This window comes from Vulpes lagopus, chromosome 8, assembly GCF_018345385.1.
Source record: "Vulpes lagopus strain Blue_001 chromosome 8, ASM1834538v1, whole genome shotgun sequence".
Lineage (NCBI taxonomy): Eukaryota > Metazoa > Chordata > Mammalia > Carnivora > Canidae > Vulpes > Vulpes lagopus.
Genome location: NC_054831.1, coordinates 86,297,418 through 86,319,593, shown reverse-complemented (window position 1 = coordinate 86,319,593; position 22,176 = coordinate 86,297,418). Strand labels below are relative to the sequence as shown.

Sequence of the window (22,176 nt, the reverse complement as noted above, 5' to 3'; positions counted from 1 at the left end):
TAAAACTACAAACATAAATAAAAAACCAAAACAAAACAAACAAAACACCATACATTCAATAATTTGCTGAGCCTGCTAGGATTAGGTCATCAGTCTTCCATAAAAGGTTTTCAGCTCCTGACCAATCCAGGTACATCAAGATCTAAAGGATGTTTAAATAATACTAACAATAAAAATGGATGGTACAACTGGGCCAGCCAAAAGAAGCCTAAGAAGACATGATAACTAAATGTAATGTGTGGTATTCTGGAAAGGACCCAGGAATAGCTCAAGGTCAACAGGAAAAAAACAAAGAAAATATGAATAAAGAGTGGACTTTTGTTGCTGATAATGTATCAATACTTGTTCATTATTGTGACAAATTTACTATTCTAATGTAAGATGTCAAGTAATAGGGGAAACATGGAACATATGGGAACACTGTACTATCTCTGCAATTTTCCTGTAAATCTGAAACTTCTAAAACTGTTTACTTAAAAAAATAAGATGCACAATTCAGTGGACAAAAGTGAGCTCTTAAGTCAGTTCAATCACAAGCTTTAAAAGTCACAAAAGTTCTAGTTTGACTTTAAAAGTTATTTAGTAATTTATTTTCAACTATCTGTTCTAGACTCAAACCTTTTATTTAAATCAAAAGACGTAGCCTTTTCAAACTACAGTTTTCAGCATGATGAACTGGCAGTTACAAACTGCTATAACACAGGAATCCTTGGCTCTCTTGCTTTTATCAAGAGAACACATGAGGTTCATGTCAATGTAGGATAAATCCTGGCCCAATTGTAAAAAAAAAGAAAGGGGGGGGGGAGCCTTCACGAAATTAAACTAGGTATAAAACTCTTTGTTCTATTATATAGTTTCTTGATATACCAACCTTCCACAAACCCAGGCATTTCATAGGGCATTCAGGGAGTTATGCCAATTTTTCATTTTACTCAGAGACAAAAGTGCTCTAGCCAAAACCATGCCATCTTAAAATTACTGCATAACTCATGTCTCAAAATTAAGACTTCACAAGCCCTATTATCTTTGTTAAAATTGCAGGAAAGAGGATGAAATTAAGGAAAAAGGATGAAACATTCAGATGAACAAACAAGTCTGAGACTAACCACTTGTGTTTTTTAAAATCATCAAGAAAGAGAAATATCCCATTTCTTTCGCAAACCTTCATTATGAAGCTTTCTTATTTCCACTATGTCATCAACATAATGTGCAAAAGACTAAAATAATAAAATAACCTCTAGCAAATACCAACTAGTCCATGAACTGGGGAACTTCTGAGTGGCTACTACTTAAAAAAAATTTTCAACTGAATTCCTATTAAATCACAGAGCCACTCTTCTTAGGTGTATAGTGTATAACTATTTTAATTTCCATTTCTTATTCAACTTATTCTTTAGTTCTTATATAAAATGTGCAAAATGAAAGCTCATGAGCCATATGGTCCAAACAAAATAGAGACACTAAAAGCTAGGTTCAGTCATGAGTCTGGTTAAGAGAAGAAATGCTATTCCATGACTTTTTTCTGCTCACTTTAAGAATACGTGTTACATGCCATATTGTTTTTAAAAATGTGATCAGATGCCTTGGCGACAGAGTAGCAGAAACTCTGCTCTAATTACAAGACAATTTTTAAATTATTTTTATTTTTAAGATTAAGCAGCCTCACTGACAATCCAGAAACAGTCCCTGCTGACTCTGGATACACACGCATAAAATGGTGAAAAGTGATTCCCCAATTTTCAATGACAATTTGGGTAAAAAGAACTGTTCACAGCTGCAGCTGTATCCCTCTTGTCCTCTTTTTCAAAAATCTTATTTTGCTACCAAGCCATTCACCAAACCATAAGGAAAGACAATTTTTCAAAAAGCCATCAAAACCCAGAAACAGGGATCTAGGAATTAAGCCAAAATTATCCCCCAAAACAGTGCTGTTACAAAAGGGGGTAGGAAGCCAAATTTCCATAGCTCATTAGAAAAGACCTTTAAAAAGAATTCAGAAAATGAAGGCTGGAACTACAATGGTGTGGAGTTCAAAATGGAGGTAATTAAAGAAAGTACAGCTTGTTCAGCTTGGGAATATATTAGGCTTTCTCTTACTTCAGCAGAAATAAAAATATGAGCTGCTGGAGTTAATATTAAAATTGTCCTCACTGATGGAAGGTAGGGTAAGAGGAAAAGGAGAGAATGTAGAACAAAAAGGTAGCAAAGACAAGTCATCTTGCATCTAGGCTCTATAGCCCCGAAGAGTTGAATGGGACTCCAATTCTTCTGGGCCAGTGTCATGAAATTCTAGACTTGGCTCAAAACCAGTGGACTGCACACCACTAATAAATACCAGGTGACCCACAGTGTTTGTGGCATTGAAAATATTTTTCAAATTATCTATAAATTTCTATTCTGAAAAGCAGTAGATCAAAATGACATTGGGCCATCCAATCAGTTACAGAATAAAGGGCTTCCTCCAAAGAATACTAACTTGGCAGAGTTAGGTTGAAAGGAATGTAACATGGAGTTAATGAGATCAGGCTCTCAGTACAATTTTAATAAGGCTTCTTTCTACCCATCCCAGTTTTAAGGAGTAATACTGAGGGTACTCCCACATGTCTTAGAGGGATGTTTTCAGGTAAAAAGGTCTTTAACTCTTGACTCCTCTCCTTACCTAAAGCTTGGGGAAGAAAATAAATATTTATTTTTTAACTATTCAGAGCTTCGGGCACACTGTAGTATTTAATATTCTCTAGTTTTCATTTTCTGAACCTTTGGCTTATAATTTTCTCTATGTTACAATGAAAAACATATGAATATGCCTTAATCAGTAGTACCACACGAAAATATAAACCTTGTTCTTCCACATCTTCTACAAAGGAAGAGTGAATTAACGGTACCCTAAATATCCTGCAGTTATTTTCTGTACTCGACAAAAGATTAGGGCAAACCATTCCACTTCCTTATCTTGAGCAGTAGGAGTTAACTAGTCTTCAATCTCATCTTCCCAAATATCTCCATTAACATCCACAGCATGGAACAACCTAGAAGCATAAAATAAGGTACATTTATAGGCACTTGGGAAAAACTTAGTATCATCTCTTTCCTTTTCTCAAAATTACTTTCTGCATTCTTCTGATAACATGTGTATCTTTTCCTTGCATTTATTTATTTATTTATTTATTTTATTTTATTTATTTTATTTATTTTTTTAATTTTTTATTTATTTATGATAGTCACAGAGAGAGAGAGAGAGAGGCAGAGACACAGGCGGAGGGAGAAGCAGGTTCCATGCACTGGGAGCCTGATGTGGGATTCGATCCCGGGTCTCCAGGATCGCACCCTAGGCCAAAGGCAGGCGCCAAACCGCTGCACCACCCAGGGATCCCTATTTATTTATTTATTTTTAAGATTTTATTTATTTATTCATGACAGATGCACAGAGAGAGAGAGGCAGAGACACAGGCAGAGGGAGAAGCAGGCCCCACGCAGGGAGCATGACGCGGGACCCGATCCCAGGACCCCAGGATCATGCTCTGGGCTAAAGGCAGGCGCCAAGCCACCGAGCCACCCAGGGATCCCCATCTTTTCCTTTCCTTTAATCACTACACCAAGAAGGGCTGAAATATGGCTCCCTTTGAACAAGCTTTTTTTTTTTTCTTTTAGTATTTTATTTTTTTATTTGAGAGAGAGCGAGACAGAGAGCAAGCGCACAAGCAGGGGGACCACCAGGCAGAGGGAGAGAGAGAAGCAGGCTCTCCACTGAGCAGGGAGCCCAACATGGGGCTTGATCCTAGAACTCAGAGATCGTGACCTGAGCTGAAGATAGATGCTTAACCATCTGAGCCATCCAAGCGCCCCTGAATAAGCTGTCTTAAAGTTTCCAAGAATAGCCCTTTTCAGATCCAAACAAATTCTCTAGGGCCAAGAATTAACAATAACGGAAAATGGGTATCAAAAAATTGATACTCAATGTATACATATACAGTAGATGGAATTAAGCCAGGATTGGGGAGTCAGGCAATCTAGAAGGGGGAATTCTTTCAAACCACCATAACTCTATTACATGTGAGTCACTATACTGTTTCATTGTCCTTGCACTCTCCAATAGTATGTTTTATAGCTGCCAATTTGTTTTCCTTCCCCATGTTACCTAAAATTTACGCAATTTAAAAAAATAAAATGAAATTTATGCAATTTCAACACTAGATTTATAATGGCTCACGGAAAGATCCTATTTCTTCAATTTCTCTTATAATTTAGTAACATCAATGATTGTAGATACAGATGTCTTTTAACAAAAATCATCAGCTGATGTTGAAATCAGAGCTGTTGAAAAACAGGATATTCACACTGTGCCAAGAAACCACCCCAGAGATTACTTACTAATAACAGAAAAAGAAAACTTACATTTACAATGTAGCATAGAACTGAGCAGCATACTAACCTGGGACAGCCTGACATTATGGACCTAATGTCATCAATAAGAAGTACACATCAACCCTCATGTATTCTTGTCAAAAATGTGACTCTAAATCTATTCAAACTCAGTCTAGATCTAACTTCTAATTTATAGGAAATAGGACAGAGAAACTAAGGACAGAGCAACTAACAAAAAGACAACAGGGAGAAATAAAACTCTAGAAAGCAAGCTGTTCTCCACAGGACAAGTGGCCTGGACTCTCTAAAGTGTCAACATAGAGGAAACATGTCTTTCCTTAACATAGAGGAAAAAAGGTGGGCAAAACTCTTCTATAGTAAGAGACTGAAGAGACAGAACCAAGTAAAATGTTTGAACCTGATTATATCCTGGTTCAGTAAAACAGCTTTAAAAGATACTTTCAGGGATAAGTGGGAAGTTTTCAATATGGTTTATTTATTCATGAGAACACACAGAGAGAGGCAGAGACATAGGCGGAGAGAAAAGCAGACTCTCCAAGGGGAGCCTGATGTAGGACTCGATCCTGGGACTCCGGGATCACCCAACTGAGCCAAAGGCAGACAGACGCTCAACCACTGAGCCACCCAGGCATCCCTAAATATGTTTATTACATTAAAATATGCCATCATCATTAAATTTCTTTAAATATTCTTGTTATATAGAAGAATTTTATTATCACTTGTTCATCTTCATAGGTGGTATCCTACTAATCATACTCTTTCAACTTTCACCTCTTCCGTATGTTTGAACAGTTTCACTATAAAAAGTTGAGGCGGATAAAAAATAAAATTTCCAGACAGCATATTTTTCATCATTAACTCATTTTCAAGAAAATAGAAAGTCCACATACATGAAAAAAAATATGTAAGAGAATTCTCTAAGCAAAGTGGTCCACAAATGAAGTACCAAAAACTGCTGTTGAGACAAGGGGACTGGACTGTGTATACATACCGATTAAAACACGGGGAAGCAGGATCAGTGAAATGTTTGTAAGGGTTTGCTCTAGAGAGAGAACCCATGCAAATCCAGCAGAAATACTGCATACAGCCAGTACATGTCATCTTGTTACATCCATCTAATTTCTGGTGGGAAAGATAGAGAAAAATATCAAGGCTATAAAAACAATAGAGAAAAGCACATGCTAAAAAGATGTACTAAAAAGAGTACAATGGTCTCCCAGTCTTCTCCTTTTTCCTCATGCAGGGACTATTACATGCTTACCCTGTTGCTTTACAAGTAAAATACAGAAAATATTTAGCAGGTGTACCTACAACTAGATACTTCACAAAATCTTTTCGATGAATAGTAGATTCAAACCAAGTATGTATAATATTAGCTGAACTTGTTTGGGTTAAAAAAATGTTTGGGTTTAATATGTGTGACTTTAAACTTTTTACATAAATCTAAGTAAACATTTGGTACCAAGTCCTCCACTGTAACATGCCGAGACATGTCTAAAGTGGTTAAACACAATGCCAGTTTCCTTAACAAAGTAACTGGGGAATCACCACTTGGTTCAGTTAGGATACAATGGATTAAAACAGGAGCATCAAATGCCAAGTTATATTCTGATTTTAAAACATATTACGATTTTGTCAAGAAGCAACAGATTTAATTAAATGTCTATTTTGGCTCAGACTAACAGGAAAATGTCTTCATTTCCTAAGTGTATACTTCTTAATAAGCAGGTGTGTTAATTTTCAGGATAAATAGTTCTAAGAAGTCAAACTTGATTTTTTTTTTATCATGTGTAATGTTAAGAGTTCATTGTAGCTCCACTAGGGCTCCCCATAACATATTCAAATTTGACGTGAATACAATGTAAGGACAATTTTCACTCTATGAAAGCATTTAAAAAGGTAAGTCTACATACATTTAGGATCAATAACAATATTTGGTAGTGAATTTGCATTTTATAAGTAAGAAGGTTTAATAAATGTGTTTTCTTAGTCATAAAATTAATAGGCTTCTTAAGGCAATCGTAACAAGCTTGTAAGTCTGTCTGCCAAATTTGGCCCAAACCTTTACCTCTATGGGAGTCCCACAACATGGGCAGCTCTTTGAGTTCTTTTCTAGCCATTCCTTACTTTCCATCTCTTCCAGTGCCTTCTGAATCACCCTCTTACCATACCTCTGTTCCAAAAATCTTTTATTGGCCTCATCTGCTTGCAGGTACTCATTTCGTAAGTCCATTAATTTCTCTGGAAAGTGAAATGGAAAATTAACTTTTATACAACTTTCCAAAGCTGACTAAAAGCCATTAAAAAAATGGTCATAATCTTTGATTATTCAATAATGCTATTACTGGAAGTTTAATCACGAGGAAATAATCTAAAGTAAAGTTATATGCATGGAGATGCACATAACAATGGCAAACAAATTAAATGTCCAAGGGAACAACCACATGTGAAAGAACCAATTAATGACAATATTTAGTTATTAAAAACTTATGAGCTGGCTACAACTCAATTAAAATACTCATTACAAAATCCAGAAAAAGGCATATTTAGGTTAGAACTAAGTAGGTAAAAATATTACATGTACAAATGACAAAGAATATAAAAGAATGCTCTAGCTAGAGAAGTGGGACTTGCTCAAGGCATTAGAATAAGAGGTCATCTTTTTTGTTGAGTCTGACTTATTAATGTTGACATGTTTGAGCAACTAGTAGCATACAGTTAAAGACTGACTTAGCTAGAAGTCACAGGTTGAAACACACACTGATTTTCCACGAAGTCAGCATCATTCACACTTGACAATAACAAGGCCTACCAAATAAACAAAGCATCTTTGGCTTAAGAGCAAAGACTATTCAATTCTGTAGATTAAAAAAAGTCAGTGACTGAAATTTACCACCCACAGGTACTGTAAAGTTCCTCCTTTCAACCTTTCCGCTGATATTTTTCAATTTCACTGCACTGTTCTATCACTTAACTCAGCTGCAACAGGCAGCCATTCTCAAGGGCTTTACTTATAGACAAAAACTTTTGTTCACATTCTATCACCTTAATTTTTAACAAGATTAATTGAAGACCTCTCTCAACGGTGTTCTAATTATTTTATTAATTTACTAGTCTGACTCCCTTTTTATGTAGTTGATCTTTGGGGGGAAGATTTCTCTGTATTGTGCACTCCATGGCTCCATCACCTCTACTTAGATGTAGCAGACACGTACCTTTTTATCTTGTCATTTTTATCCTTCTAAAAAAAAAAAAAAAAAATCAAAGCATTTTTGTGTTCTCAGATTTCTTGAGAATTTCAAAGATTATTGCTCTAATGTTCTCAAAATAATTGTTAGTATTTCATGTATTTTATAGAATAATATCAATTATGTCTAGATCTACAGATACAGGTAGATACAGAAATTCTTTTTTTTTTTTTAAGATTTTATTTATTTACTCATGAGGGACATGAGTATTTACTCATGAGAGAGAGGCAGAGACATAGGCAAAGGGAGAAGCAGGCTCCTCACAGGGAGTCTGATGTGGGACTTAATCCTGGATCCTGGGATCACGCCCTGAGCCAAAGGCAGATGCTCAACCACTGAGCCACCCAGGCAAGAAAGGAATTCTTAATTTTGTTAGTCCCCAAGCCTCTCTGACTTCTTTCACAAATGCTATGAAACACCTAAAATGTACTTCAGCCTCTCAATGATAAGGTTATAGAAGTCTAAAGCAAAGGCTTATATTATACTCTGGTGAATCCTCCATCCCATCTGCCCATATCCACTACAAGACTCTGCTCTAGGCAACTGGAAGAATCCAGTCATTCTCCTCTTAGGGTTACTTTCTTGGGAGATAATAACACTCTGCTATAGTAACTATAGTAATAATGGCATTAATGGTTAACATTTTGGGATCCCTGGGTGGCTGCCTTTGGCCCAGGGCGCGATCCTGGATACCCGGGATCGAATCCCATGTCGGGCTCCCGGTGCATGGAGCCTGCTTCTCCCTCTGCCTGTGTCTCTGCCTCTCTCTCTCTGTGACTATCATAAATAAATAAAAATTAAAAAAAAAAAAAAATTAAAAAAAAAAATGGTTAACATTTTGCATTTTAAATGGATCAGCCCAGTTCCCAAACTGTCTATGGTGAAGAACCAGTTTTCTGCGCGCGCGCATGCACGCGCGCGCGCACACACACACACACACACACACACCTGCCTCCACCTATTCCTCCTGCCTGTCAGGGACCAAAACTTTTGCAAAATATAATCAAATGAATTATTAGAAAAATTATTTTAAAAACAAGAAACAAAGCTTAAATTTTTATTAGATCTGACATAAAATTATTTTGTGAAATCGCTGTAACTGTCTAGCTCTCACTCTCAATTTCTTTTATCACAGACTAGTGTAAAAATATGAGCTTCAAGTAGCACTACGATAGTTTATTTGATCCTTCAAATAACCCTATGAAATAGCTATTATCATTACCCCTGCTAGCCTGAAAAAAACTAACCCATCAAATCTAGTTAAACTGAGGTCTGAGGACTGATTTCTCAGTCCTTATTTATTAGATCAGAATTAGCAAATAGTTGCACCTCCTGTACCCGCTTCAATAAATGGTGGCTTTCTGAAGCGCTAACTGTTGATGAACATTCTGCGGCTTCCCTGGGCTCAATGATAAAGAACTTGATGACTGATCAGACATAGGTGCCATGGAAAAAGAGTAGCAGCTAAGACAGTCTGATTTGTTAACTAGAAGCTACATTATCCCATGTTCATAGACAGAAATTAGCTTGCCATTCCTTTTCTGGCATGTTCCCCCTGGCTATCTGCATGGCTTGTTTCCTTGGTTCCTTCAAGCCTTTTATTCAAACCACTTTGCCACTGAAGTCTTCCCTTTTTTCCCCTAAGTAAAATCCCAAAACACTTCCCCTTCAGATCATTTCATATCCTGTCCCTGGTTTATTATTTTTTTCCTCCACAGCACTTACAACCATCTAATATTCTTTTTATTTTGTTTGCCTGTCTCTGCCATTAAAATATAAATTCCATGAGGGTATCTCCAGAGCCTAGGACAATAACTGAAACAAAAATATCTGCTGAGGGGATCCCTGGGTGGCTCAGAGGTTTGGTGCCTGCCTTCAGCCCAGGGCATGATCCTGGAGCCCTGGGATCGAGTCCCACATCAGGATCCCTGCATGGAGCCTGCTTCTCCCTCTGCCTGTGTCTCTGCCTCTCTCTCTCTCTGTCTCTCATGAATAAATAAATAAAACCTTTAAAAAAAAAGAAAAGAAAAGAAAATGGGAGAAAAAATAAAAAAAAAATCTGCTGAACGAACACTTTCAAACTGGAGGATTAAAATGTTAAAGTTTTCTCTTGGGGCAGAGGGTGGGAGGAGCGGTGGTGTGTAGAGGTTAGGAGGATCGAGTTCACACAGTTACAACTTACCTGCAGTTACCTTACATGGAGAGACCCCATGGTAAGTCAATCTGCACAAGGTACAGAAAGCAAAATTGCAACTGGAGCAGATGCCCATGGTGCAGCCAGGCTCCTGCATTACAGGCAACTGGCAGCACGGTCGCGGACAGTACACCACATCTGCCATCAGGTCCAAGGTGGACTGGAGGAGAAGGCGGTCATAACGGGCAAATAACTCTGTATCCACTAGCTCTTTGACCTGGAGGGAATATAAAACACATAAATGTGATGATTTCCCAGCCAGTTCTGATTCTGAGGAGATCCTTAAAATGTTGGTGCTAACTAGATGCACATGAACTAAAACTGTCTCACTTCAAAAACAAACCAAATGTGGCTGAGACTATACCTTGATTGAGATGGTGGCTACATGGGCCTACATATGTGTCAAAGCTAAGCAAACTGTACACTTTAAATGGGTACATTTACGGCTTAATAAAGTTGATTGGAAAAGTCAAACTAAATACGCTGTCCCTGATTCTGTTAACCATTCAGATCTCAACCTCACATAAAGGCAGGTTACTGATTCTCCAGGGTTGATGGAATCCAGCAGATAAGCAAGTAACTCAACAGAACACTTTACAATAATTTTTCTGACACTCATCCCTGCCAAGAACTGCTCATGCCCAGGCCAGCAAAGGAAGTATTTACATTTGCTTCAACCACTGAGGAAGACCAAGGCATTCTTGATGGACATATTGAAACTACCTGCGGGTGGTCAGGCTTCAAGGCCTCACCCTACCCTGATGAGCCCCATCAAGGAAATTGCTGAGAAGATGCCTCCCTTTATGAAAGAGAATCAGGAGGCAGCTATCAGCAGAGTAGAGGATTACCTGACCAGGGGTGGCCACCGAAGGGCACTTGGGTTCTGGGCAGTTGAGGCACTGAACTTGGCCATCTCTGATCTGGATTTCAAAGTAGTCCTTTAGACAGGCTTTACAGTACACATGTCTGCACTCCAAGAAGTACATGCATTCACTGCCCAGCTTCTCACAAAAACAGATATTGCACATGAACAATTTACTGTTAAAGCATTTTATCTGCTGAGCTTGATCAAAGTCCAAGATTTCCTGAATCAGACTTGACAACGATTCCACATCCTGTACAGCTCTCTCATCCACAACCTCCTCTTGATCTGCATCCGATCCAGCAGCTCCTCCAAAATCTAGCTCTGTGTTGGGAGAGGGTTGAGCCGTCCTTCTCTGCACCTTTTTCTGAGAACCCATCTTGAGCTCAAAAGGAGAGACAATATTCAGGTATGCTAAAGTCTCTTCCTTAAGAAATTGCATCCAAGCGAACAGGACCACGTTGCCACGGTGTTCTTCCCATAGGTTGTCTAAGTGCTTGCAGAGAGCAGACAGCTAGGAGAGAGCACAGGAGGGTGCTAGTGAGCATGGAAAGATGATCATACTGTCAACTCTTCATTTCTCTTGTAATCTTTTTAACTTCTAAGTGAAGCCCTTACAATTCCTAATTTTTTTTTTTTTTTTTTACTGCTGTGATAAAGTGTGCTGTAAAAAGCACCAATATTCTTACTGGGGCACTTCTTACACTATTCAACAACACTGAGTCACAGCAGAACACACAGTCAGAAGCTAAAAAAAGTATCCTGAAAACAAGAGAAATGGCAGGACGCTCTAAGAGTATAGGTCTACACATGAGCAGCTGAAATGGAGGATTTTTTTTTCTATTCTTGGTTGTTTAAGTATTGATACATATCTCATGTAAGAAAAAGAGATGTGACTCTAAAATGCACCACTTAAAAAAAAAGATTTTATTTACTCATGAAAGAGAGAAAGAGAGAGAGAGACAGAGACAAAGAGAGAGAGGCAGAGGGAGCAGCAGGCTCCCTGTGGAGAGAGAGCTTGATTTGGGACTCAATCCCAGGACCCTAGGATCATGACCCGAGCCAAAGGCAGATCCTTCTCACTGAGCCACCCAGACAACCCTAAAATGAACTACTTCTATCCTTTGGAGTCCTAGTCCTATAGGTATGCTGCATAATGATTAGAGCAGCTTAATAATATCACCCAACTTTTTAATTCTAACTTTTTCAGTCCTAACAAAAAGCCAACTCATGTGAAAGATTCTAACAGAATCCAACCTCAGAATCCTTGTTAGTCAGATTTACAAGCTAGTGTTAACTAAGCAATCTGGGCTTACGCCAGATCCTGGTTAATGGAGGGGGACAGAATGATATGGAACCTGGACTTGATTATAAGCTCTCAACAGGGTTTTGCTGCCATAGGGAAAGCTTACACTTCCTAAGCTAAGCAACCAAAGTTTAGACTACTCTGACTTTTCTCTTTAAAGGTGGTTTGTTCAATTTGAAAGAGGATTTTCCATTAGAAATGTAAAATATTGGTAAGTAGAGCTCAGGAATTATAAGCAGCTTTTCTTTTTAGCTAAACAGAAAAAATAAGCCTTCCAGATGCAGACAAATTTTGTAAATTTACATAACAAGTGGTAAGACCACATTTTCTGTTCCTTGCTCTGTGTAGTGCCATTTACCACACCCTACACAGGGACAAACTTAAACACTTCCTGATCTTAAAAACTTACTACATTAAATACCGTGCAAAATACTTTTTCACACTGACATGAATATGCTTATAAGATCATCATACTTCTGAGAAACTTGCTGAAATGTGTAAAATGTAATAAATACTAAAAGGAGAGCTCTGAGTGCTATTTGAGCCACCAAGTCCAACAAAGAAGTGAGATTCACAATGCCAAGGAATCAGGGTCCAGCAAACAAGAATTGAACCAAGAAGGAATAGGAGGCCAATTAAAACATCAATTACAAGAATGCATCTGATAGAGAATCCTACTGTAATTTCAGCTGTAACACATAAAATAATGAACAACTCTCCTTTCCCACACTCCCACAAGCCAGCAGTAAGTAGATGCTACTTGGCTGGAATCTGAAACTGCAACCACACACACAGTGAATCTGTCCTTGTTTGTGCTTGTGTGTATCCATGTACACACATGTACGGATATAAAGTATCAAGAGCTCTCTGAAGAAATGAGATTATCAGTATCTAAATAATTCAGTCAACTCTCAGTGATCTAAATGTCAAACAGCCTTGATATGCTTGGGCAAATAATTCACTATATTACATGTATTGCCTCTGGCACAGATATCAGAATGCTAGGTAATATTCCTTTTTTATTAGACATGTATCATCCTAACTTAAAATTTAATTTTGTTTTTAAATCATAAGCTCAATTTTACAAAAGCACTCTCATCTGAAAGATTAGACTGGTCAGTGGGGTGGAATGAAAACTCCATGATCAAAAGGGAAAAACTGACAAGCTGTTCCTTGAGGTCAAGTAACTCTGACAGCTTTTGTCTTAATATACATCAGCCTATCAATCTTCATCACGACTTCTAGAGAAGTAGCTGCTATTGATCCATTATCTACCCCAGAGTACTTTATATTAGCTTCAAGTCATATTTATGTCTCAATCAAGAGCTGAGGCTATTACTATAAAAGGATATGTAAGCCAGAGGAAATGAAGGCTTCATAATACAGAGTTTGTGAAATAGGAAATATAGGAATCCTATGCATTTCTATTTGTGTGCATTTACATCTGTGGGAGACCAGTCAACATTTGTTATTAATACACAGATCTCTAAAAATAAAAGTGCTTATTATGTTGACTTAGGAAATGTGTTTATCTAACTACATCAGCTCAATTTTAGTCCTCCTAATTATAGTTAAATCTTCATTTAAGGAATGGTAAGAAACTAAGGGAAAAAAGTAATACCAACATCTAAGGAAAATTAGGACCTTATAATCTCTATTACAAAGCAGATTAAGTGGAAAAATAGCAAGATAAGGAAAAAAAAATATATATATATACTTGATTAAAAATTATTCCTACTGCAATTCATAATGATTAGTCATCCTAATTAATGTCATTCCTTTCTACAACACCAAACACTTTCAATTCATTACCATTAGGATTCATGAAGGCACGGGGAAAAAAAATTACAAAACCAAAGCCATTTGTTCTTCATGCAATGAATTCAAGATCATCAAGATAGTCTTCAATTAAAGATGGTTTTTTAAGTTTCTAAAAACGGATAGGAGAAATTAAGTTTCGGGTCTAACCTGAGTTGGTGACAGCCATTTGCCACTAAGTGTGAATGAAGGTGGGGAGGAGGATGGATAATCTGGTGGCAGTTCAAAGTTCAGCACAAGTGGAGGCAGAAAGCAAATGGTGTATTCAAAGCCACCATTCTGGAGACACTCATTTGAATTGCCTGAACCAAAAACAAAGATTAGAAAGAATCAGCTGGTCAACACTTGAGTGTCCATTACTGTTGAACAGTGCTCAAGAAGGACTAATGCTTTAGTTGAGGGGAGAAGAACCCTCCCCCAAAGCAGTTTCTATTTCCTTATTTTAACTTCATAGCCACCACCTTTAAAAAAAAAAAATCGTAAGTCCTTGAAAAATCTATTAAGCACCATGATATTTCTGAAGACACATAACTTATTCTCGTGTATACTTTTGAGTACAATTCCTAACACTAGCTAATAAGCAAGTAATAAACAATGTTTTCTTTTGTTGTTTTACAGTAGATGATTACAGACACAATCTAGAGAAAAGGATGTTTATTTCTATTAAAGAGCCATGACCTACTTAGAGCAGCATGTGCCAACTACCCATGAATCATACTTGGGAGAATTTGTGCCAACACAATGATCTCAGGCTTGAGGGCAAGATACAACACACAACATTCTCGTAATCAAAGTTTCATTTTAAAAATCACACTTACTTTCTTTACTCAATGCCTTTATAGTAGAAACATTTTGAGAAAGTATGCATCAAAGTCTTCTGTGAACGTTTGTATCAAAAGTAGTTTGGGTTTTTTTTTTTTTTTTTCTGAAGCAAAAGGTCACAGAATAACAGCATATGTCACAGGTTTATGGTAGTTGAAATGATTCTGGAAACCAAACAATATTAACAACCACCACGGGACTTTAAAACTTTCCAAGCATTTTTACATACATTATGTCATTTTCTCTTTTATTATCCCTATTTAACAGCCAATGACTCATAGCTGATAAACTGCTAGTTAGAAAATTAGAATGCATGAAATATGCAGGATAATATCCCAATTCGGTGGTCAAAAGGCGAATCAAATTGAGAACTATTTACTCTCAGTCCAATTTTCAATTAAAACAGAAACATGCCTTAAGTCTGTAGTACTACCATCTATCACTAATGCCTACAAACACAAGATAGTAAGTTTGAGGTACACTAAGAAATTGAGAATAACATTTATAAAGATCTGTTTAAGAGAATATTAACTAACCGCTCACAAATATCTTGAAATTTTGTGGCAAATCCAAATAGATCCTGGTTTCTCCACCTTGGACAGACTCTGCTTTTCTAAACTCATCTCCATCATAAATACTCGCCAGGGCCAGCAATTCATCCTCCTGAGCTTCTCGATCTTCTGACGACATTTAATTTTCTGAAGAGCTGAAGATAATCATTGAAATTAGTTAAGAACAGAAAAGGCACAGAGTTTGGACAAGCCTAATGGCACCAAAAAAAAAAAAAAAAAAAAAAAGGTAAAGTTCCTTACAAACAACTGCAAAGAGTTAATCACTATTTCCATATTTCCACTTTTCTGCTAAACTAGATATGATAGACATATCTAATATTCCAGCAGCATTGCAATAGCAATAACTTTTTCAAAAATGACAGTTGTGGTGCTTCTAACTGCTGCCTTCATCAGTTAAATATCACTGATTTAGAAAAAAAAAAAAAAAAAAAGCATGATTTAGGGCAGCCCAGGTGGCTCAGCAGTTTAGCGCCGCCTGCAGCCCAGGGCCTGATCCTGGAGACCCGGAATCGAGTCCCACGTCAGGCTCCCTGCATGGAGCCTGCTTCTCCCTCTGCCTGTGTCTCTGCCTCTCTCTGTGTGTCTCATGAATAAATAAATAAAATCTTAAAAAAAAAAATTATAGAAAAAGAAAGCATGATTTAAAAAAACTTTAAGATTTTATTTTTTTATTTGAGAGAGAGAGGGAGAGAGCCAGAGAAAGCATGAACAGAGGGAAAGGGCAGAGGAAGAAGCACACTCTCCACCAGCAGGGAGCCCAATATGAGGTTGGATCCCAGGACCCGGGATCATTGACCTGAGCCGAAGGCATATGCTCAACTGACTGAGTCACTGAGGCACCCTTGAAAATTTTTTTAAAAAGGACAAATCAGGGCAGCCCCTGTGGTGCAGCAGTTTGGCGCCGCCTGCAGCCTGGGGTGTGATCCTGGAGACCTGGGATCGAGTCCCACATTGGGCTCCCTGTGTGGAGCCTGCTTCTCCCTCTGCCTGTGTCTCTGCCTCTCTCTCTCTGTGTCTATGAATAAATAAATAAAATCTTAAAAAAAAAAAAAAAAAGGACAAATCATTGGGGTCCCTGGGTGGCATAGTCAGTTAAGCGTCAGACTCCCTTGATTTCAGCTCAGGTAGTGATCTCAGAGTTGTGGAATCAAGCCTCACATCAGGCTCCATGCTCCATGTAGAGTTGGCTTGAGTTTCTCTTTCTCCCTCTCCTGCTTGTGCGCGCTCTCTCTCTCTCAAATAAATGAATAAATCTTAAAAAAGGGAATCCCTGGGTGGCTCAGCGGTTTAGTGCCTGCCTTCCTTCGGCCCAGGGCATGATCCTGGAGTCCCGGGATCAAGTCCCACGTCGGGCTTCCTGCATGGAGCCTGCTTCTCCCTCTGCCTGTGTCTCTGCCTCTGTCTCTCTCTCTCTGCACCTCTCATGAATAAATAAGATCTTAAAAAAAAAAAAAAAAAAAAAAAATCTTAAAAAAAAAAAAGGACAAATCACAAATTATTTTGATTTGCCCACCAAATCTAGCTAAGTGCCTTGCTCACAGAAGACTAAAATATATGTGATATCTTCCTAAAAATCAATGAGTTTTTTAAATGTACAGAAACCTCTAGGGCAAGTTTTCTCAACCTCAATACTCTTGACACTTGGGAACAAATAATTCTTTGCGGTGGGAGGCTGTCCTGTGCATTACAGGATGTGTACTAGAATCCCTGGCTTCAACCCACTAGATGCCAACAGCATGCCTCCCCTTCAACATAGCCAAATGTGCTTCCCCAACCAGGGGTGCAGAAGGGGTACTGCTCCCAGTTGAGAGCACCCTGTTCTAGAGAACATTTCAGGGGCAGATACTACAGGAGAGGGTTAGATAACTAAGGAAGCAGCAAAGAAAAGTTAAATTTTTAAAAATACTACCAGAGTCCGTCAAAACAATTCTAAGATTTACCATTATTTTAGGCAAAAGTAGGAATGAAAGTACACTACAATTAAAATGTAAAATTGATACTTTTTAAGTGCAGCAACTGAAAGATGCACCACAATTTCAGATAATGTGTATGCAGAAAAATATGTAATGAGAATCTATAAAAATTCATTAAAACAAAAAATTACTGATCTGTCAATTAAAATATTGGACTATTAAGTGGATTTGCAAATATGCCTTCAAAAATATTTTAAAATTGAAATGTATACAACTGAAAAGTTAAGACATTATTAAAGGTGACACTATAAAATTTGAACAAGTTTATATAAAATGATTGTTTTCAATTTTTTTTTTTTTTTTTTTTTGCCAACAGATGATCATGGTTTTGCTTAAGCTTCATCCCTTTCCCAAATAGAACACAGTGACATATTTCCATTGAGGTCAGTACCTGTTATTAACAACCAGAAGAAAAGGATATTAACACTGCAGTCTGTTTTTCAGTTCAAAATTTGGAATTCATGCAAATCCCATTTATTCTCCAGAAGGTGGTGTTGAGACTGTTGATACTGTTGGATACAAGGCCAAGATCTGGAACTCATACTAGAGATACTATAGAAATCCTGCCATCTGCAGAAAAATTAAAACAAAAACAAAAACAAAAACAAAACATGGTGTTAGGACAATCTCCAAATTTATTTATTTTTTTAAAGATTTTTTAAAAATTTATTTATTCATGAGAGACGGGGGGTTGGGGGTGGGGGGGTGGGCATAGACACAGGCAGAGGGAGAAGCAGGCCCCACGCAGGGAGCCCGATGTGGGACTCCAGGATCACTCCCTGGGCAGAAGGCAGGCGCTAAACCACTGAGCCACCCAGGGATCCCTCAATCTCCAAATTTAAATTCTGAATTTCTGTTATTACCACTTAAGTCAAATACATCCTGACACATAGTCAATGCCAATCTACAGCTGTGTATTTCTTTAGGAAAGCCTAATTGAGCCACGTGGTTAAAGGGGTATTTATTTGCAAGTCATCAGCAATGATCAGCCTTATCTGACTGCCTTCAGCCCTGGGAGGAGCCGAGGTGGAATACCAAGGTCATATGGGAAGTGAGCACATCAAGTCCCGTAACAAACACCTAAACATCTTCCTGGGTCTGCTTCTGTTTCTTCTTTCCTCTTCAGCTTCTTCTATTTCTTCATTTCTTACTAATGAATTACCTGCTAATAAACTAATCCTGCTAGGGACATTCAACGTTAGGTCAATTTAACCATGACAGAAAGATATTTAAAACAAGTTTTAAAAAAATTTTTTTTTAATTTTATTTATTTATGATAGTCATACAGAGAGAAAGAGAGAGGCAGAGACACAGGCGGAGGGAGAAGCAGGCTCCATGCGCCAGGAGCCTGATGTGGGATTCGATCCCGGGTCTCCAGGATCGCGCCCTGGGCCAAAGGCAGGCGCCAAACCGCTGCGCCACCCAGGGATCCCCTAAAACAAGTTTTTAGTTCTATTCTGAAAGTTTTAGAGCCAGACTTCTCAACGAGGAATAAGGGGGAAAAGGAAGGTGGTCCATAGATGGGTTATGGGGAAACCTAAGAACACTATGAAGTCACATGCAAAAATGTCATACAAAACAGTAATTTTAAAACCAGATTCTCAGATGTGTGACTCCCAAATAAACTAAGAATGAAATCTGGAATCAATTCACATTTATTGAGCACCTACTATATATTGTATTAGGCCCTTCTATACTATTTTACTTAATCTTAAACAATTTTACCAGACCTAGTGCCCGGTGACAATATAATTTTGTTTCTTCCTGTTTAAACATTTATAAACAGGGTGAAAGACGAATTTATAATGATTCTGGTTTTAGGTCAGTGTTCTCCATTTTGTCTGCACATTAGAATCACCTGGGGAGCTGCTTTTCAAACTCTCAATACCTAGGCCATATTCTAGAGCAGTTAAACCAAGCCATCAGTAGTTCTCCAAGCTCTCCAGATGATTCCTAAGTGTGCCTGGGACTGAGAAGCTCTAATCCAAGCAGTGTTTCCCTTATTTTTTTTTTCAGTGTTTCCCTTAAATAGCTCCTCATACCTACCCCACCACACCCCAGCTTCTAAGGCTGCCTGCCATCAGGTCCCAGTCCCTTAATTCACATGGCAGACCTACATTTCATTTTTATCCACTCAGCCTCGAAGGCTCATGTCCCAAAACCCTATTCAATGTAGAAATTTTCAATTAGGGATGATGTCTTCAAAAATCCAGCAAACTTTTTGTTGTTGTTGTTGTTGTTACTGTAACTTTCCTAGGGCATTAGCACATCCCACTTTGCATTTGAGCGGTTTATGAAGAACCTGCACTATCAGACTCCATTAATTAGCTCCGTAAGGGCAAGGATCGAGTCTTCTGCATCTGTGTGTTGGTCTCAGCATCTACCAGTGCCTGGTGTTTGACACTGGATTAAAAAACAAAACAAAACACCGTAACTGAATTGGCGTGAGATGCAGTGTGCTGAGTTGGGGACCAGAAGTGTAACGTTCAGGGACTGCTCTGCCACAACCCACTAGAAGCAGGAGTCACAGTTACACGAAGAGAAGTAACACTCAGGGGGCTCTTTCCGTGTGTCAGGCACTGTGCTAAGCCCTTTAAACGTATCAACTCCTGTTAGATTCCCACAGCCCCATGAAGCAAGTCCCTCTTAATATTTCCATTACACAGATGAGAAAAAAGGGCAGTTTAAGTCTCTTTCCGGCCCAAGGTCACACCGCTAATATATAACTAAATCTGGGTTCAGACCGCTCTGTTTCTTCACCTGTAACCCAGGAGCAAGAACAAACCCCGGCGCCACGAGACGAGAGGCGGACATCGGGTTTCATACCGGCTTTGGCCCACGGGAGGCGGCTACCCGGGGGACGGAAGCCCTCGGCCGCCGGGTTTCCCTCCGGCCTCGGGAAATCCTCCTCCTCCTCCTCCCAGGCCACACGGTGCAAACTGCAGAGCTGGGGTCGGCCCCGGCTCCCGAGTCAGCACGCCGCCGCGGCTGTGCCCCCGCGCACGACCCGGCGTGCTGAGTCGTCGTGGGCGCGACTCACCTGCAGGCGGGCGGCGGGCGAGCCCCAGCCTCGCTACCTGCCCCAGCGCCCGCGGCCGAGGGCGCCGTACGAACGAGGGGGCCGGGAGCCGGCCCCGGGCGTCCCCAGCGAGCAGGGCCTGGACCTTGCCCTTGCTCCTCGGAGCGCCCCCGGGGGGGTGGCGGGATCTCGGCCGGGCCCGGCTGGGGACGCCCTGTCTGGAATGGGGGGGGGGGGGTGCTCGGGCCGGCCGAGCAGTCCCGGCCAGGCCGCTCTTCTCCGCCTCGCGCGCCCGGAGCGCGGTCCACACCGTACCTTCCGGCCACTCCGCCGTGCCGAGCCAGAAAGTTCCGCCCTCTGCCCTAGCCCTGGTCCCCTCGCCGCCACCGCCGGGCCGGCCTGGAGACGCCCGGCTCAACCAGGGCTCGCACCGCCTCTTCCGTGTAGGGAGCTGTCAGCTGAGCCGGGCGGATCCGGCTGGGGCGGCCCGGCGAGGAGTGGGCTTCGCGCAGGCGCCGTGGCCGCCCCGGTCCCTCGGTCGCCCCCTGCAGGCCAAAGGCGGCGCTGCCGGCGCGGTCCCGTCACCGCGCCCCACACGCGGCCCTGGAAACTACGCGCCAGAGCAAGTTGATACAAACGCAGCTTCTGTGCCCCCGGGGCTCCTTCTTTACAGTAGTTCCGGGAGGCGCTCGGGAATTAGAAGTTTTGCCAACCCTTGGAGGTGAAGGGAGGCCATGGTCTATCCACGACAGACCTGCTCCTCCGGGCCAACTAAGCAGGCCTCGCCCATCCTAATTTCTTCCTCAGAAATGCTGCCCATTTTTGTGGTACCTCCTCTAGGAAAGCATTCACCCATTGTTATTACCGCACTTATTGAGCAGTTAGGACGCTTCAAGCGCTTTGCTAAGTGCTTTACATACATTTTCTCTTCACCATAACCTTATGATTATTCCCATTTTTTTTAAAATTTTTATTTAGTTATGATAGTCACAGAGAGAGAGAGAGAGAGAGGCAGAGACATAGGCAGACGGAGAAGCAGGCTCCATGCAGGGAGCCCGACGTGGGACTCGATCCTGAGTCTCCAGGATCGCGCCCTGGGCCAAAGGCAGGCGCCAGACGGCTGCGCCACCCAGGGATCCCTATTCCCATTTTATTAATGAGGACATTGAAACGTAGAGATGTTCGGGAATTTATTTTATTTTTTTAAGATTTTTTATTTATTTATTCACAGAGACAGAGAGAGAGAGAGGCAGAGGCACAGACAGAGAGCCCGACGTGGGACTCGATCCGCTGTCTCCAGGATCACGCCCTGGGCTGCAGGCGGCGCGAAACTGCTGTGCCACCGGGGCTGCCCCGATGTTCGGGAATTTACCAAATGGTAGGTGATTATTGAGAGGCTGAGAGGGAATTAAAATGACATGCCCTCTACCTCACACCATATGCATAAAGTAGCTCAAAATTGATCAAAGATCGAGATGTAAGAGCTAAAACTGTAAAAGTCTTAAAAGAAAATGTGAGAATAAGTCTTCATGAACTTGGGTCAGGCAATAGTTTTTTAGTTACGAAACCAAAAGCACAAGCAACAAAAGAAAAAAATAGATAAATTGGACTCAACACAATAAAAAATGTTTATGCTTCAAAGTACACTATCAAGAAAGTGAGAAGACAACCTACAGAATAGGAGTATTTGCAAATCATTTATCTAATATTCAGGATATAAAAAGCATTTCTGTAACTCAACAATAAAAGAGACAATCCAGTTTTAAATGTTTTTAAGTTTTAACCATGTTGTAGCATGGGCAAAGGATCTGAATAGACATTTCTTCAAAGAAGACATACAAATGGTTCAGAAGTATGTGAAAAGATGCTCAACATCATTAGTCATTGGGGAAATGCAAATCAAAACCATGAGAAACCACACGCACTAGGATGGCTATAATAAAAAGACAGGTTGGGATGCCTGGGTGGCTCAGTGG

At 40.0% G+C, this 22,176-nt stretch overlaps 1 protein-coding gene across 4 annotated transcripts; it reads right to left on the bottom strand.

Moving 5' to 3' along the window:
• Window positions 1–1,623: 1,623 nt before the first annotated feature.
• Window positions 1,624–20,673, bottom strand: RNF14 (ring finger protein 14). Of its 4 annotated transcripts, none has more exons than XM_041765763.1 (9): window positions 20,516–20,673; window positions 17,573–17,751; window positions 15,173–15,342; window positions 13,965–14,116; window positions 10,677–11,204; window positions 9,817–10,045; window positions 6,455–6,627; window positions 5,378–5,508; window positions 1,624–3,029 (listed from the first exon to the last, which is right to left on the bottom strand). In XM_041765763.1, the coding sequence occupies exons 3-9, from the start codon at window positions 15,324–15,326 to the stop codon at window positions 2,972–2,974; spliced, it is 1,425 nt and encodes a 474-aa protein (XP_041621697.1). In that variant the 5' UTR covers window positions 15,327–15,342; window positions 17,573–17,751; window positions 20,516–20,673; the 3' UTR covers window positions 1,624–2,971. The 4 variants fall into 4 exon arrangements, with proteins under 4 accessions (XP_041621697.1, XP_041621699.1, XP_041621698.1 ...); XM_041765765.1 differs by having other exon boundaries at window positions 15,173–15,355; window positions 17,603–17,751; XM_041765764.1 differs by lacking the exon at window positions 20,516–20,673 and adding an exon at window positions 20,222–20,466.
• Between the last annotated feature and the right edge of the window lie 1,503 nt (window positions 20,674–22,176).